Source organism: Capra hircus, chromosome 19, assembly GCF_001704415.2.
Source record: "Capra hircus breed San Clemente chromosome 19, ASM170441v1, whole genome shotgun sequence".
In the NCBI taxonomy this organism is placed as follows: domain Eukaryota; kingdom Metazoa; phylum Chordata; class Mammalia; order Artiodactyla; family Bovidae; genus Capra; species Capra hircus.
The window spans coordinates 55,960,704-55,975,018 of record NC_030826.1 but is presented as its reverse complement, the minus strand read 5'-3'; the positions used below and the strand labels follow the sequence as shown (position 1 = coordinate 55,975,018).

At 49.5% G+C, this 14,315-nt stretch overlaps 1 protein-coding gene across 1 annotated transcript; it reads right to left on the bottom strand.

Annotated features, from left to right (window-relative positions):
- On the bottom strand, positions 2,077-13,089 carry CD300E (CD300e molecule). The gene is made up of 4 exons (XM_005694160.3): positions 12,938-13,089; positions 6,969-7,316; positions 6,489-6,600; positions 2,077-5,399 (listed from the first exon to the last, which is right to left on the bottom strand). The coding sequence occupies exons 1-4, from the start codon at positions 12,975-12,977 to the stop codon at positions 5,084-5,086; spliced, it is 816 nt and encodes a 271-aa protein (XP_005694217.2). The 5' UTR covers positions 12,978-13,089; the 3' UTR covers positions 2,077-5,083.

Here is a 14,315-nt window from a genome sequence, read left to right as displayed (position 1 = left end):
AAACGGCTGTGCCCCATGAGGAGACCCCAGCAGGGACGCAGGCTTGCCCCTCTGTCACCCAGGTCTGAGCTCTGGGAGGGGGCAGAGAGGCAGGGCCCAGGGCTCCCCTAAAGACGCAGCTCACTCCTGTCACTTGGGCCTCGTAAGCGTCCTCCTCTGCAACATCCGCGTGGTGCTCTTGACCTTCATGGAGGTGCCCCTGCTTGGGGGCCTGCTGTGTGCTGCAACGTGGCTGAGCAGGAGTCTGGGGCAGCCTGGGGGGCAATGAGCTGGGCTTAGCTGGAGAACCGCAGCGCACTCACCACCAACACCTGCCCGCCCGCCCGCCTGCCGAGCAGATGGAGAAGAAGCTTCTGACTTCTTATCAGAGAAGGAGCGGTGATTTCAGTCCCAAAGGAGATGAGTGTCTCTGCTACGGAGAAGATCCCTTTCATCCTGGCCTTGGAAACTTGACAGGGCCTCTCTGCCTCCTGCAGCCTCCACCGCAGGCTTGAAGAGAGGAGAGGAGAGGAGATGGCATTCCCCTCATACACGGGGTCCTCAGAGGCCCCTGTGATCTCACCTGGAGTGGGGGGTGTCCTTCCAATGCCTCCGTCCCTGTGACTCTGGAGGGAGGGCGGCTCTTCCGAAGATAATTGACTAAGACCTTGTCCAGGGCTCCCGCCCAACAATGGGTTTCAAAATTCTAGATCCATCGGTTTACATAAAACTGGGATTAAACTAAAAAGCTTTGGGACTTCCCTGGTGGTCTGGTAGTTGGGAATCCGCCTGCCAATGCAGGGGAACACCGACTCAATCCTTGGCCAGAAAAGATCCCACATGCCTCGGGGCAGGTAGGCCCAAGCGCCGCAACTCCTGAGCTCCAGGGCCTGAGCCCCACAGCAAGACAAGCCACTGCAATGAGAAGCCCGTGCGCTGCAATGGAGAGCAGCTCCTTTGCTAGCCACAACTAGAGAAAGCCCACACCCAGCAACAGAGACCACATACGGCCAAAAACAAATACACAAAAATTATTTTTAAAATAGCTTTAAAGTGTGTCTAGATGGGCAAAGACCCCCCACCATGGGCTGGGTGTCCAGGGGTCCACCAAGCCCACCTTCTGCTGCATCCGTTCCTCTAAGAGGAAGGGCAGCCTGGACACAGATCATTGAAGACGGGGTTGGTCCAGAGCCCAGCTCGTGTGTTTGTGAGCTGTACATTCGTGCTGTACGTTTCCTATTAAAATCTATGGATTTCCTGTGCTCCTCTGAGACGGTTTCGTTGGGACACTAGTTTCATTTTTCATGTGTGAGAGGATGACCCATATATTCTAGAGGGTGTGAAGTGACCCTAAAGCAAACACAGAGTTAGAATATATCTGGCAGTGGTGAGTTGACAGCAAACAGAGGGGAGAGACCTGGAAGACCCCTTTTTATCCCCTCACGGAGGTCACAGTCAGACTCCCTACATGTAGATGCAAACTGTGAGTGACGGTTGTGCTGGTGGTTTAGTCACTCAGTCGTGTCCGACTCTTTGCAACCCCATGGACTGTAGCCCGCCATGCTCCTCTGTCCATGGGATTTCCCAGGCGAGGATACTGGAGTGGGTTGCCACTTCCTTCCCCAGGGGATCTTTAGGAGGGTGATAATGGGAAAAGCATTGAGAAACATTGCTCCAGTCTGAGACTGAGGCAGTCCTAGTTCACCCAAACTCAAGGAGGGGAAGTAAGCCCCAACCTTTGATAGGAGGAGCGTCAAGGAACTTTGAAGTCACACTTTAAAGCTGCCACACACACGTCTTGATCCAGCACCTTCGCATCACATATAAGAACAAGGCGATGTGAAGGGTGAGGGCCCTGGGTGCCCAGTCACAGAGCCAGGTAGCAGAGTTGAATCTGCCCCGGACCAGCGTGTGTCTGGCTCACCTACCCTCCCAATAGATCCATCTGTGCTCTTGAGAAGGTCAGTTCCCAAGCCTGCTGAGGGCACCATATGGCCCCAGGCATAAATACCAGGCAGATACACAGGGTTCTGAAATTCTCTGCTTTGCTCAGAAGTCACAGACTGTATCTGTAACTTGCATGGATTTACAGACATGTTTCATTTTGATCATGGTATTTTATTAATGGAATCTCTTGCCCATATGTAAACATGAGGGATTTCATCTCCAGCTTCTCTCTCTTTATTTGCCATGCCATGCAGCCTTTGGGATCTTAATTCCCTGACCAGGGATCTACCCCACACCCCCTTGCTTTGGAAGCATGGAGTCTCAACCACTGGACCCCAGGGAAGTCCCCCAGCTTCTCTTTTAAAAGTAGCAATGGCTGAAAGCAGTGGACCCACAATGTCACATCCTCTACATGGCATCAGAGTGTTTTAAACCTTCCCTGGGCTCCCCAGGCCTCCAGGACACCACTAAAACTTAAAGATTGGAAAGGAAGCATAAAAGTGTTCCTTTTCTCAGATGACATAATTGTCTATGTAGAAAATCCCATGGAATCTACCAAAAAAACAAACAAACTGCTCAACCAATAAATGAGTTCAACCAGATCTCAGGATACAAGATCAATACACACACAAAAGGGTCATATTTCTAGATACTAGCAACAACTTGGTAGAAAATAAAACACTATTCAGAACTGCTTCCCCCCAAAGAAGAAACACCTGGTAAAAATCTAATGGAACCTGCCTAGCATCTGTGTGCTAAAAGTTGCAAAATCCTGATGACAGGGGTCAAAGAATATTTAAATTAATTGAGAGATACACCTCATTTGTGGATGGAAGACTCAACATGGTAAAAACGTCTGTTTTCCCAATATTGATCTATGCAATTGCTTGTTTATTGTCTTGCATGCGTGCATGCTCAGTCAGTTCAGTGATGTTCAACTCTTTGCAACCGTATGGATTTTAGCCCACCAGGCTCCCCTGTCCACGGGATTCTCCAGGCAAAAATACTGCAGTGGGTTGCCATGCCCTTCCTCAGGGGATCTTCTCTGACCCGGGGATCTAATCTGCATCTCTTACTGTCTCCTGCATTGGCAAGGAGGTTCTTTACCCCTAAGCACTTCCTGGGAAGCCCCCAGTCCCTCCTAACTGCAGGTGCTTCAAGGACTCTGTCCTTGGTCCTGAACTCTTCCCTTGATGATTCCCCCTGTCCCTGGGCTCCAGTTTACCACCCCACACATCTTCACTCCAGCATGAGTACTCTGCTAACCCACATCTCTAGCTTCTGACTGTTCCTCTATGCCTGGTAATCCCAGTCTCATAGAGAAAACCAAGCTCTTTATCCCCCTAGCCTGCTCCCGACTTCCCTATTTCTCTCAATGATGACCTATCCTTCTGGTCTTTCAGGCTTGACATCTCTGTACTCCCGGACTCTTCCTATCAGACTATCCTATTCATCAGCTGGGTAAACCTTCCTAAAACACATCCATGACTCCATGTTGATCTGCTCAAATTCATCCAAGTGTCTCAGTCAAAGCCTGAGTAGACGTTGGAGTCCAAACCCCTTCAGCACACCCCCACCTTAAAACTAAGGTCTTAAAACTGGGTCTTCCTAGGTTTTTCAGTTAAAACTGCACTGCCACAACTTCATCCCACCAGAATCTTAAACACACCTCCACCATGGGAAACTGTATGTGAACCTCACACTCTGCTGATTGGTCTTCTCTGCCTGACTATTACGATGAGTATTTTCTGCCTCCTTGTTTTCACTTCTGCTGTTGCTCTGAATATGTTCCTTCCCCCGGCTCCCCAACCCCACCTTACCACCCCACTTGACTGAACGTATATACCTCCTTTAAGGTCAGTCTCAAATATCACCTCCTCCCACCGACCCAGCCAGTGTGACATAATATTTTCCCCTCTGACATCATGGAGCATCTCGCCTGCGACTGTCCCGTGGTGCTTGCCAGCCCTGCCTGTGCTCTACTGACTTGTGAGTTTATCTTCCTTATGAGGTGCATTGCAAGCTCTTCTCTTGCCCATTATTATGCTTCTTATACCACCCTGCGTATATTTTCCGGTCATGATTAGTATGTGCCTCTTTAGAATGAGGTTTTCCTTCAGCCGAGTTTGGGGCCAGCCCCAGCTCTCCCTGAGATGCCATGAATGTATGCACCCTTATGAGAGCCACATCAGAGCTCAGGTTCAGAGAACAGCAGCGCTGCCTGAGAACTCAATGCTCAGAGGAGCTCTCAGAGGAAAAGGGTCACTCTGGATGCAGAAAGGTGAGCGGAAATGTTGACAGGCTGTGCGACTCTTGCCTGAATACTTCAGGGAGGGAGTAATGGATATGCATCCAAGAAGCAACTGAGCACTCCCCTGGGCTAAGGGTGCCTGTGGTTATGGTGGCATCGTACGATCCCAGCATGGTGAAGCATCTCCTTTCCTCTGTGTCCTCTACCCTGTATTTGAAGCTATGTCTGCCTCTTCTGCAAAAATGGTTAACTGTTGATAGATGGTCTCAACCAGACTTCTCCTAAACTGGATAAACCTGGACTCTCCATTGACTCTGTGCATGGGAGACTCTCCAAGTTAGGGAATTCTCGGAGTGACATTAGAGGTATCCACTGCCTCCTTCTACCATTACTGCTCCAAACAGCCCCAGAAGTTTAACTTGAAGCTGCTCAGTTGTGGCTGAGCCAGACAGAGATGCACTCAGCCAAGTCACACATTGGTCACAAGGACACAAGAAGGTTTGAAGCCCAAGAGGCATTGGAAAAGAGGAAATAACCCTGAGCTCACAGGACAGCTGCATGAGCAAACTCTGTCAGGACTAAACTCCCTTGGAATTGTCCCAGAGGAGCAGATGGAGCCCTGTGAGCCCAGGACTGAAGCTGGGAGGGGTGTGCCTTCAGGGAGCCTCTTGTCTGCAGGGAGGATGTGGTCGTTTCCCTGGCAGTGCTGAACCAAGAAGCTTTTGTGCCAAGGGGAAGAGTAAAATGTCAGGCCTCTGAGCACACAACTTCCAGAGAATTCTTGCCCTTGGGAGGTGGGTGTGAAGCCCAGGAATCAGGATATCTGGGGAGGAGAAAAGAGAACCCCCAAGCAAGGGCAGGGGTGGCTGAGCCCTTCCTCACCCAAGGACTCAGAACGAGTGTCTTCTAAGATCCGGGACCCTCCCTGGACCAGTGCCCCCAGAAGACCTGAGTCCTTCCAGAATCTAGCAACTGCTGTCCCCCTGCCCTGGAGCACAGAATCTGAAGGTCTCTCTTGTCCAGTCTGAAGAGCTGTATTCCTGGACAGGGCATTCCTGGGAACAGCACGCTGCACGGTGGACTTCCAGGGTCAAGCTGTCTCTCCCTTCCTCCAGGGTGCCTCTGAGGTCTGTTCACCCAGAGGACAGCCCCGACCATGCCCAGGAACAGGGGCAGCTTCAGGAAGACCAGGAGCAGGAAGTGGATATTGCTGAGCCGGGACCTGTGGGAGACACGGTGACTGGAAATGAGCTGCCTCCTCTGGAGGAGGTCCCAGGTCCCTTCCCACCCCACTTCTCCCTGCGCCCTGACACTGTAGCCTAGATAAAGTGAAGTCGCTCAGTTGTCTCCAGCTGTTTGCAACCCCATGGACTGTAGCCCACCAGGCTTCTCCATCCATGGGATTTTCCAGGCAAGAGTACTGGAGCGGGTTGCCATTTCCTTCTCCAGGGGATCTTCCTGACCCAGGGATCGAACCTGGGTCTCCCGGATTGTAGGCAGACACTTTACCATCTGAGCCACCAGGGAAGTTCCTAGATAACTCAGGAACAAACCCAGAAGACCCAAGTCAGGGCAGCCCCTCTCTGGGACTCCTGTCATCATTCCTGCCTCAGGAACTGCCCTTGGGACTCTCCTTAAGGGGAGGGGAGGGAACGGAAGGAGGAGAGGGACTGGGCAGTGCCCACTTTCAGAAGTGTGCGTCCAAACTCATCCTCTCCATCCCTTTCCTGCACACATAGTTTTCCCTGTTATCAGCTGACTTCTTGAAACCAGTCCTCACCCACACTTTAAAGCCCTCGCCTCCTCATTCCCTTCAGGGTCTGACAGTAGCATCACAGCCCTTCTGGGTATCTTTGGAAGAAGGAGACAGACCTAAATGTCAGCCTGGAACCAGCACACCTCCCACAGACCCCCACAGGCAGCTCCTGGAAGCAGAATCTCTGGTAGAGCAAATAACTTTAGATGAGAGCCTGGGTTAGGGACCGTGGAATCAGGCCTCTGCATCCACAGCCCGGTGAGAAGGGAGACAGGGAGGGTGGGGATGGGAGGAGGGGCTTCAAGTCCACCTGAAACTACCCTCCGTCTGTGTCCCTGCAGCTGCCCCTCAGGGGAGAGGGTTCACAGAACGGGTGCTGTTTTCCACTCTGCATGCAGCTTTGGAGAATATAAACATCAGAACCAGAGCTGGAGGGAAACCCAGCGAAGGGTGAGGTACAAAGGTCACGGTGTGCTGCCAGGCCCCGCCCCAGGCCCGAGCCGAGGGCCCCTGAGGCTGCTGACCCTCCTCCCCCACAGTCTCCCAGGCCCTTACCCCGGGCAGTGGGTCAACATCTCCTTGGTGCTGAGGTTCTGTCCATCATTCACTGTCTGGAGGGTGTCCGGTACAGCCAGACAGGCGGTGCTCCCTGGGGTGGTACTTGGTGCTGGAGATCAAAGCATGGCTCAGGCATCACTCTTTCCCCAGTCCCACACTAAGCACCCATGTGGCTCTGACGTCACACAGAATCATCCAGTGACCACCACCTTCTACCAAAGCGGGTCAGTGTGTTCAGGGGTCTTTGCCTCTCTGTAACGGCAAGGATGGTGCCCTGTGTGGGGTACCTATGCACCCCAGCCCATGCCAAAGCTGAAGGGTCAGCTGCCTTTCTCCCTGAGCACACCCTAGGCTCCTCCCAGCACTGCTGAGACAGAGGACAAGACCCAGGTCACTGTTCATCCTCGTCCCCCATCTTTGTCCACAAGCCCACTCTTTCCCCATAAGCTCTGCTGCTGGACCAAAGGGAGCTCTTACCTGGGAAAACAGACACCTCAACCTGGACCGAGGGGTCCCAGGACAGCACGTCCAGGATCCAGATGGTCTGAATTCGACACCAGTAGGATCCAGCGTCATTCATGTTGAGGTTCTCCATGGTCACTGTGAAGGTCAGGTTATCCGTGTGGTCTCTGATGGACACGCGGCCATTCCTCTTTTCTTTCTCTTCTCCTTTGGTCTCCACAATCTTGCGACACACTCTGCCATACTTTCCTCGGCACCAATATTTGTTATGCCCCTTGTATGCCTTCTCATACTGACACCGGACACGCAGAGAGCTCCCCGTGGTACCCGCCACAGAGCCAGGGCCCGTCAGTGACAAACAGCCTGGAAAACACAAGTCAGATCCCAGGACTCTGTCCCAAGAGGCCCCACCAGCAGCTGTTTGCTTGAAGCCCAAGGGGAAAGTTACCAGGGAGGCGTGGACCATTCCAGGCTCGGGGACGGGGACCTGGAGAGACACCCTGATTTAAGACCTAAGCCAGAGGGTCTGGAGACGGCGGTCAGCAGAGCCAGCTCAGACCCATGCCCGGCAAGCCCAGACACGCTGCCTGGCTGCACGGGCACCCTGTCCCCGGGAACAAGGGGAGTCAGGCCACGGTTGGAGGTGGGAGTAGAGAGGGCTGGCAGTCCTGCCCTGTTCTTTTTCATTGTTTGCTTGTTTTGCTTTAATTTAAACTTCGAATTTTCTATTGGGATATAGCCGATTAACAACATCATGATGGGTGAACAGGAACAATTTGTTTCAGGTGAACAGGAAAGGGACTCAACTGTAAATACACGTGTATCCATTCCCCCCAAGCTCCCCTCCCATCCAGGCTGCCCCATAACATTGAGCAGAGTCTCCTGTGCCACACAGTAGGTCCTTGTTGGTTCTCCATTTTAAATACAGCAGCGTGTACATGCCCATCCCAAACTCCTCAAGTACCCTCTCCTCCCATCCGTCCCCCCGGCAACCATAAACCATAAGTTTGTTCTCGAAGCCTGTGAGTCTCTTTCTATTTTGAAAGTCCCTTTGCATCATTTCTTTTTAGATTCCACATGTAAGGGATGTCACGCAATGTTTCTCCTTCTCTGACTGACTTCACTCAGTGTGACACTCTCTAGGTCCATCCATGCTTTTTAATATCCTGCCCTGTCCTTAACCCTCCAACCTCTGCCAGGCATGAGGGTTGGGCGTGTAACCAAAACACTTGCCTTTGGAGTAAGATTTCTGCATCCTGGGTGTTTTGTAGTTCAAACTATTTCCTTAAGAGTATAACTTCTTGGGATTTCCCTGGTGGTCCACTGGTTAAGAATCCGCCTTGTAATGCAGGGGACGTGGGTTTGATCCTCGGTCAGGGAGCTAATAACCCAGTGCTTCAGGCCTAGCATAGACGAACCCTCGCACTGCAACTAGAGAGTCCATGACGCACAACAAAAGACCACCTGGCAGCCAGAGGCCTCACGCGCCGCAGCCACGGCCTGACGAAGCCAACACGTTGTTTAAAGAGTATCACTTCTTGTCTACTCTGCTCTCCACATGTTCTCAAGGGAGAAAAAATAAACCTCTGGCTCTCATCACAGACCCTTGGATTTAGAAGGTGGATTATAATAGCTCAGCCCAATTTTCTACCTAACCCACAAATATATCAAAAGTGTCCATGAAATATGTTGACAAGTGATACCAAGTTACTGGTGTTTGAATGAGGAAGCCAGATTGGATTGGGAAGGAGCGGGTAGGTCTAAGTTATAGGTAGCATCCCAATTCTTGGGTTGGCCAGTGAGCTCACAGAGGTTTGCTAAATTATGTATGATTAACATGAAAGAAGGACTTCCCTGATGGCTCAGAGGGTAAAGCGTCTGCCTGCAACGCAGGAGACCCGGGTTTGATCCCTGGGCCGGGAAGATCCCCTGGAGAAGGAAATGGCAACCCACTCCAGTACTATTGCCTGGAAAATCCCATGGACGGAGGATCCTGGTAGGCTACAGTCCATGGGGTCACAAAGAGTCGGACAGGACTGAGCGACTTCACTTTAACATAAAAGAGGGCCTTGTATGGACCAATGATGAGAAGGCATCCAGGCAAGACCAACCCATTCCGGACACCGGAAGTTAAGAAAAAGAAAAGAAGATTCTACTAATTCCAAGACAGTACTCTCCTCTGTCCTGCTAGAAAGCACCTGGATGCAAGATTAGCAGGTCTTACGTGGGACCGTATAAATTCATGTGTGCCTTTTTTAAGGAAAGTGTTTGCTGGTTGCTTACAGGAGCTCAAGTCGGAGAGCAATGAGTTCATAATGGAAACACTAGGTGGTCAGCAGAGCAATCTGCAGGACGCACCTTGAGCAGTTTTGTGAATATCACAGGCTTTGCTTTGTTCTAGATACCCCGTGGGCGTTGGAAAGAGCCCTGGGGAGGAGGCTCATCTGGATTTAATTTTCAGTTCTTTTACTTACTGGATATGTCACTAATCCCTTCAAGGTTTTATCTGTGAAGTGGGAGTGATACTAACTGCTCTGCGTCATGAAGTTACTCAGAGGGGAACAACAGGAAGGTTCCTTAAAAAACTAAAAATAGAGCTACCATGTGACCCAGCCATCCCACTGCTGGGCATATGTCCAGAGGAAGCCATAATTCAAAGAGATACACACACCCCCAGCGTTCACTACAGAAGTATTTACAACAGCCAAGACCTGGAAGCAACCTAAACGTCCATCGACAGGGGAATGGATAAAGATGTAGTACATATATATATACACAATGGAGTGTTACTCATCCATAAAAAAGGATGAAATAAGGCCATCTGCAGCAACATGGATGGATCTAGAGTTTGTCATACTGAGTGAAGCCAGTCAGACAAAGACAAGCATCATATGATATTGCTTATCTGTGGGATCTAAAACATGGTACAGAGAGTCACAGAGGTAGGAAGCAGTCTGACGGTTACCAGGGGGAAAGTTGGGGAAAGGATAAATTGGGAGGTGGGGATTGAAATATACAGACTACTGTATGTAAAATAGGTAACTAACAAGAACCTCTGTATAGCACGGGGAAATCTACTCAATACTCTGTAATGGCCTACATGGAAAAGGACCTAAAAAAGGGTGGATACATGTGAATGTGTTGCAGGCAGATTCTTTACTGCCGACCAGCAGGGAAGCAGCCTGCAAAGCAAGAGACGCAGGCTTGATCCCTAGGTTGGGAAGGTTCCTTGGAGAAGGGAATGGCTACCCGCTCCAGTATTCTCACTTAGAGAATTCCACGGACAGAGAGGCCTGGTGGGCTACAGTCCATGGGGTCGCAAAGAGTCACACATGACTGAGCGACTTTGACTTATACCCGCATGATTGATTCACTTCACTATACACCTGAATGCTGTACACAGCATTGTAAATCAACTGCAATCCAATACAAGTTTTTGAAAAGATGCTCAGAGGGCTAAATTGTACCATAGGTTTGAAAGTGTTTGCAGGTTGTAAAGGGCTTAATAAATATAAGTTCTTTTCTTGCTCATTTTATATCGGAATTCACTTCCTCCGTCTCCATTCTTTTTCTCTTTGCTCTGGAATCACCCTTGCCATCTTTCTTTATATCCCTGACAACCCTCTTGGGTGCCCTCCATAAATTTAAAGTAATCACATTTTCTCCATACCATGTTTGTAACCCCAGACGGGTGCACAGGGTGGAGGAGGGAGCTGGGATGAAAAAGAAGAACCGAAATTTAAATCTTTACAAGTGACTTCAAAGTTCCGATCTTAGCCCATGGGAAACATCAGCTGCAAATGTTCTTAAGATGGAAAAATGAGGCTGTGGGTCTGGAGAGTTCAGCCAGTTCCTCAGAAAGGGTGGGAAGAAGTTTCCATCTTCAGTTTAACTGCACCCAGGCTGGGGCACTTAAACATTTTATTAGATTTAAGCAAGAAGATTTAAACAAGCACTGATATGCTGGTAAACCAACTCCCTGGGGGAGAAGCCTGATTTGTAGCGTTTGCCAATTTCCAAGGTGTGAATACTCTAGCCCATGACTGGTTTCTTTTTCCTTTTTTACTTTTTTTTTAAAAACCTTTTTATTTTGGAGTATAGTTGATAAACAATGTTGCGTTCGTTTCGGGCTGTAAAACAAAGTGACTTAGTTATACATGTGTAATATATTCTATACATATAGTATATAGAAATAGATCCTTAAAATCTCTCCCTTTTCCACCCACTTTTCCAGAAGAATCTGTCATTACATTGGGCAGGCTCTACATTTTGTGAGGGAACCTAACAAAAAAATTACTCTAAAAGCATGAAGAAAACCCTCTAATTTTTATCTTAAACTTACAAATATCATATATTAATGCATATATGTGGAATCTAGAAAAAATGGTATAGATGATCTTATTTGCAAAGCAGAGCCGCAGATGTAGGGAATGAACATGCAGACAGCAAGGGTGGAAAGTGGGGCGGATGGGACGGATGGGAGAGTGAGACAGTCATACATACATTACTATGTATGAAGTAGATGCGAGAACCTACTGTATGGCTCAAGGAACTCTATTCAGTGCTCCGTGGTCATACACACGTTACTATGTATAAAGTAGATGCGAGACCCTCCTGTATAGCTCAAGGAACTCTATTCAGTGCTCCATGGCAACCTAAATGGGAAGGAAACCCAAAAAAGGGGGGTATATGTGTACATACGGCTGACTCATAGACTGTACTGCAGAAGCTGATGCATCGCTGTGAATCAGCTCTTCCCCAGTAAAAATTAATGTTAAAACTGTGCTCTCATGCACTTTGAATGTCTCCTTAAAGATTTTCTCTTCTGAAAGTTCAACCTTTGAGGAACAATTTGATCATGCTCTTCCAGGAGGGAGTTAACGTAGAAGCTGAGGTTGCCCTTCTAGACTCTTCGTTCATCCCTCCTGATAAATCTTTCGTACCCCCTTCAACGAAGCCCTGACCAAACAGAGCGGCTGCTCCTTCCTGAGCTTTCTCTGGTCTCCAGCATCTCCACGCTTTGGCATCAGCTACTCCGATTTTCCACTCAGCTGACTCATTCATCCTTCCAGACTAACTCCCAGTGATGCTTTAGGGAGACCTGTATCCTTCCAGGAGCAGAACTGGGGGTCCTGTGTGCACACTCATCACCATATGAGTGAACCTCTTCTATAGCAAGTCCTACACATGTCTGACTCTTCGAGACCCCACTGACTGTAGCCCTCCAGGCTCCTCGGTCCAGGGAATTCTCCAGGCAAGAATACTGGAGCGGGGGACTCCCCTGGCAGGTCAGTGGCTAAGAATCTGCCTGCTAAGACAGGGGACGTGGATTCAGTGCCTGGGCAGGCAAGATCCTACATGGTGCAGGGCAAGTACTGAGGCTGCACACCTCGGGCCTGGGCTCTGGAACGAGACGCCACCGCAACAAGAAGCCACACCACAGCAGAGTAGCCCCTGCTCGCCGCAACTAGAGAAAGTGACAAAGACCCAGTGCAGCCATAAAGAAGTTCTTTTTTTTTAATTAAAAAGAATACTGGAGTAGGTTGCCATTCCCTTCTCCGGGGGAATCTTCCTAACCCAGGGATCGAATCCACACCTCCCGCATTACAGGCAGATTCTTTACTGTCTGAGCTAGCAGGGAAGCCCTAGTTTCACGCAGTAGTATAGGAACTTGACACCTTCATCCAACCACGAGTCCCTGAGTGCAGAAATTGCTCTGAACTACCGCATTCAGAACAGTCCTGGCACACAGTTGGTGCTCAATAAGTGCATGGAGGCACACAGATGGTGCTCAACAAGTGTGTGTAGGACCATAAGATGAATGTTTGAATGTATAAAAGGATACACAGACAGATGAATTGATGTGTCCCTCCCATTCCTGCTGATGCTCTGCCTCTGGCTTGAACCCAGGACGGACCTTCTATACCCTTCCACGGTCCTGCCCTCTGCAATACCAAGTTCCCAAAGGCCCCAGCCCCACTCACCTGGGAGGCAGAGAAGGAGAAGAGCTGAGGGCAGCCACATGGTCCTATCTCCGTGGCAGGCGGCCCCAGAGGATCCAGGTCCCAGCTGAAGTCTAGGTGTCGACAACAGAGCCTGGGTCACCCACCTTCCACTGGTTCAACTTTCCTGTGCATTGCTTGCTCATCTACTTCCCTTATAATCTCTTAGCTACTTCCTAATTTGAAGCCTTACTTAGAAAAAGGGGAAGGGTGGCAAGAGACACTTCAGAGAACAGACAAATCAACGAGAGAAATCTACCCATTTTTTTGTCCATTTAGTGACAATATAAGGTTTGGCTCACACCTTGAGCCTTCATGATCTCAATCCCGAGATGTAAAGCAACAGAGGAGCCCCCTTGTCCCTTGCCTTTCTCTGTCTTCCCTCCTCTCTGGCTGCCTACTTTTGCTGTTGCTGTTGCTTTGTTTTGTTTCTGGACACACCACATCACACGTGGGACCTTAGTTCCCCGACCAGGGATCAATCCGGAGCCCCCTGCACCGGGAGTGCAGAGCCTTAGCCACTGGGCCATCAGGGTAGCCCCTTCTCCTGTGTCATTTCTTCAACACTGATAACAGCTGGAGGGAGGCTATGGTTCTCACGTTCGTTGATCCACCAAGAGGATCAAACAAATTTCCAGTCCCTTCGGTCTTGCTTTTCTGTTGTTTTCTTCTGCTTTCTTTTTTTAATTCCTCAGTGTGATCCTGGAGTTGTTTACAAAGTAAAGGAAATTCAAGTAAGCAAAATCAAGTGCTGATGGCTTAAAATATATACAAAATATGACTAATGTGGTCACATTTCACTAAAATCCAATAAGAAAGCGCACCCACTATGGTAGATGAGTCAATACAGAGACTTCCTCCTAGACCCAAATAGGAATTCTGTATAAAGCACAACTCTGAAAGTTGTAATATATAACTGAGGTCAAAATCATCCAAAGAACATCCCCAAGTGCCAGAAATGGGAAGGGAATTGAAAGCCAAGACCAGGAGTGGGACCTGATACTGAAGAGCTAATGGAAACTATTAGAAATGGATAGTTCTCTTTCAGGAGGTGAGAGGGGCATTTAAACAGCCACTCGGGACCGGGAGGTCCAGGAGCTAAGATTCCGCTTTCCCAGCGCAGGGGGTCTGGGTCTGACTGCATGCCACAGCTAAGACACATGCAGCCAGATAAATCAATAAATATCCAAATAAATGAAGAAACAGCCACTCAGGGCCAGGAGCTGATGTCTCAGGTCTATATTAGGCAGGAGCTGGAGCTCCCTGCCAAAAGCTGGCATCCGTAAAGAGACCCTACAGCCTCAAATCAGAGTGAAGGGAAGCCTCATGGAATCATGACACCATCCTGACCCCTTACAGC

Bases quoted from the DNA above. Each gene is read 5' to 3' on its own strand.
- CD300E (XM_005694160.3), bottom strand. From the start codon at position 12,977: ATGTGGCTGCCCTCAGCTCTTCTCCTTCTCTGCCTCCCAG. The intron at 7,317-12,937 runs GTGAGTGGGGCT...TGTGTTTTCCAG, and splicing joins TCTCCTTCTCTGCCTCCCAG to GCTGTTTGTCACTGACGGGC. The intron at 5,400-6,488 runs GTAAGGGCCTGG...TGTCTCCCACAG, and splicing joins ATGTTGACCCACTGCCCGGG to GTCCCGGCTCAGCAATATCC.